The following is a 2950-nucleotide window of genomic DNA, read 5'->3' as shown; positions in this document are numbered from 1 at the left end:
CCCCCCCCCCCCGTCAGCCCTCCACCAGGCTCTACATTATTGATGCTGAGTGTGTGTGTCTGTGTGTGTGTCTGTGTGTGTGTCTGTGAGTGTGTGTGTCTTTAACAGTGTATATGCATGCTGTAATGGCTATCTGGTGTCTCCCCGAGGAGGGATGGGGGAGTGAGGGAGGAAACAAGCCACAGGAGGGAGAGTGGAGGTCAAAGAGGTCAAGTGGGGGGGGGGTGAGGTCATGATCTGTAGTTTCTCTCACTTTGTTTCACTGTTGTTGTTGGTTTTTACTGAAGCACTGCTTCATACAGACACATGGACGTGTGTGTGTGTGTGTGTGTGTGTGTGAGTGTGTGTGTGTTTGTGTGTGTGTGACCTCTGTGTTCCAAGCAGGAGTCAAAAAGATCATTACATCAGTTACTGCAGAAAGAGCACTTCTGGACAGGGATGTGAACTGATACCAGTTTGGAGACTCAGGTTCCATCATCAATATCACTTATTGATCTGAGTCCTCATTGATCCTGATTGGTTCATGGAGTGAACATGAACTTCACCTCTATATATCACAGTGACTGTAGTATCGCAGTGTGTCGTATCAGTACCGATTCTTACCAACACACGTCGTACTGAACAGGAAAGGCCAGACCTGGGGGTGTTCTCACAGGGACTGACAAAGTTCCAGAGGAGCCTGGAAAGTTTCTGTGTCCAAATTGAGGAGGTTCATTCATTTTAGGATAATTAAGAGAGGAAACGAGCAGGTCTACAGTTAGTCAGAAGTTGTGACTTTGAGTCAGTTGTTTCCTGCGTGGTCGTCAGCACCGAGCTGTGAAGACGTCTCTGTCCTGGAAAGGAACAGATAAGGTTCACCAGAACAGAACTTTAGAAAAGGCTGTTCCATCTGCCCCCGCCCTAAATTAGCAGCTGGAAACCTGCCCCCTCCCCCCGTGCCTCCCCCTCGTCTCAGCACAAACAGGGCGCTGCAGAGAAGTTGTCCCGTTGATGAAGGGCTGCAGCAGCCGCCGTGCTCCGCAGATTCATGGACACACTCTGAGGCAGATGTGCCATCAACATTATTTGGTGTTATGCAACAGTGAGACGGTAAGAGCCGGTTAGAGCAGCACAGATTATCGTGACCATCTATCTATCTGCGCCTCGGGCTGTCGTCCACAAATCCACTGACAGGCCGCTGCATCTGTAATCTGATGATTTGAATGTGTTTGTTTCCCAGTCAGCACTCTCTGAGTCTGTGGTTCAACACCCGCTGTCAGAGGTTCTCTGTTCGACTTTAAAGATGATGTTAATCAAAGATGTTTCAGTGGAAAAAAAACACTGACGTTCACATGTATCTGGTCCTGGTTCTAGTGAAAAAAAACACTGACGTTCACATGTATCTGGTCCTGGTTCTAGTATCTGGTCCTGGTTCTAGTATCTGGTCCTGGTTCTAGTATCTGGTCTTGACTGTTTCATGGTTTTATCATTTCATCTGGAGGACACAGTCGTCTGAGTGAGTGACTCAGACGACTGTGTCATGTGTCAAGGATACGATACGTATCACGATACGGGTACAATATACTGCGATACTATTGGTCAGATGATATATTGAAGTTTTTTATGAAACAATTGAAGGTGGCCCAGTATCAGACTGCTGGCGCTGGTTCTGCTCCGTCCTGTCCAACCTGGACCACCCAGAAGGGGGCGTCAGTGGGAGAAGCTGAATCTTAAACTTTACGTTTAGCTGCACACGTGTAAACACCCACATCTGAGTCTGGGTCTGAGTCTGGTTCTCTGCTCCTCCTCCTCCAGCCTGTAGGTGGAGACAGTCAGCTCAGATGACTGTCTGTGTTGTTTCCCTCCGGTCATCGGAAAGTCTCACTGCGTGTGTGTAAAAAGGTGGAGGAGAGGTGGAAAAGATTTTGTTTTTCTGAAGAACTGTTCCATCAAGCCCACTGACGCCACCTGGTGTTTCCTGTGAGCGTCATCGGTGGTGATTGGCTTATTCACAACTAGGGGGCGATATGTGTGGTGATTCAGGGACAATGATCTGATTTACTGCAGGTCAGTTGAGTTCATCAAAAAGAAAATGAATATTGAACTGTGACTAAATGGACGGAGAGTCAGTTTGTTCTTACCTCAGTATCAACAACGTCACTAACTGACGGTCCATCAGGGTGGACCTGCTCCAAGGTGGTAGGACACCTGAACCACACACACACACACACACACCAACTGACTTACACTCTTCTCTCCAGTTTCCCCCCGTACCAAGAACAGAAATGGTTCTGAACCCACAGCCGGGAACTGACCCTCATTATTGTATTGTTCTGATGCAGGCTTTGCTTTCCCAGAATGGGCTTACAAGCCTGAATCCAGCCCCGGCTCCAGGCAGATTCAACTGTGGCACTTCATCCTGGAGCTGCTGAGGAAGGAGGAGTACCATGATGTCATCGCCTGGCAGGGCGACTACGGCGAGTTCGTCATCAAGGACCCGGACGAGGTGGCCCGACTGTGGGGGGCCAGGAAGTGTAAACCCCAGATGAACTACGACAAACTGAGCAGGGCACTGAGGTGAGATTATAATCCTAACTCCTGACCTCTTCTTCACTTAATCTGTCGTCCAATCAGTCATGAGGTGAAGAGCCCAGCGGGAAGAGATTTGATTGGCTGACAGCTGACATGGTTAAGATGATGATGAAGTTCAGTCACTAACTCACTAACTACACACTAACTAGTTCCTGAACCCAAACTGACCATCCAAAGTAGTTGTTACATCAGTACTCACCAGTGAAAGAACTCTGACTGATGTGGTGAGTATGTTTTTGGTCAGTTATGTAAACGCCCCCCCCGTCCCCCCCCCAGACTGGACCGACATGTGGACCCAGACAGAACCCCCGTCCTGCTGGTGTTACGCTCCCCTGAGTTTGAGAACCCTCCTGTGACCATGATTCTTCTCATTGTTTCA

At 48.8% G+C, this 2950-nt stretch overlaps 1 protein-coding gene across 3 annotated transcripts in view; it reads left to right on the top strand.

The window, feature by feature from the left end:
• The window catches only part of erfl3 (Ets2 repressor factor like 3), a 31488-nt gene that overhangs the window by 20550 nt on the left and 7988 nt on the right, over positions 1–2950 (top strand). For 2 of the 3 annotated variants that reach the window (XM_025061290.1, XM_025061288.1), the window contains exon 2: positions 2322–2556. In XM_025061290.1, the coding sequence (XP_024917058.1) occupies positions 2322–2556 (235 nt within the window). The remainder of the gene's footprint in view (positions 1–2321; positions 2557–2950) is intronic. The other variant, XM_025061289.1, reaches the window with a different exon arrangement.

The sequence above is a fragment of the Cynoglossus semilaevis genome, chromosome 13 (assembly GCF_000523025.1).
Source record: "Cynoglossus semilaevis isolate Cse_v1.0 chromosome 13, Cse_v1.0, whole genome shotgun sequence".
In the NCBI taxonomy this organism is placed as follows: domain Eukaryota; kingdom Metazoa; phylum Chordata; class Actinopteri; order Pleuronectiformes; family Cynoglossidae; genus Cynoglossus; species Cynoglossus semilaevis.
The sequence above is the reverse complement of the archived record's forward strand: the minus strand, read 5'-3'. Positions and strand labels throughout refer to the sequence as shown.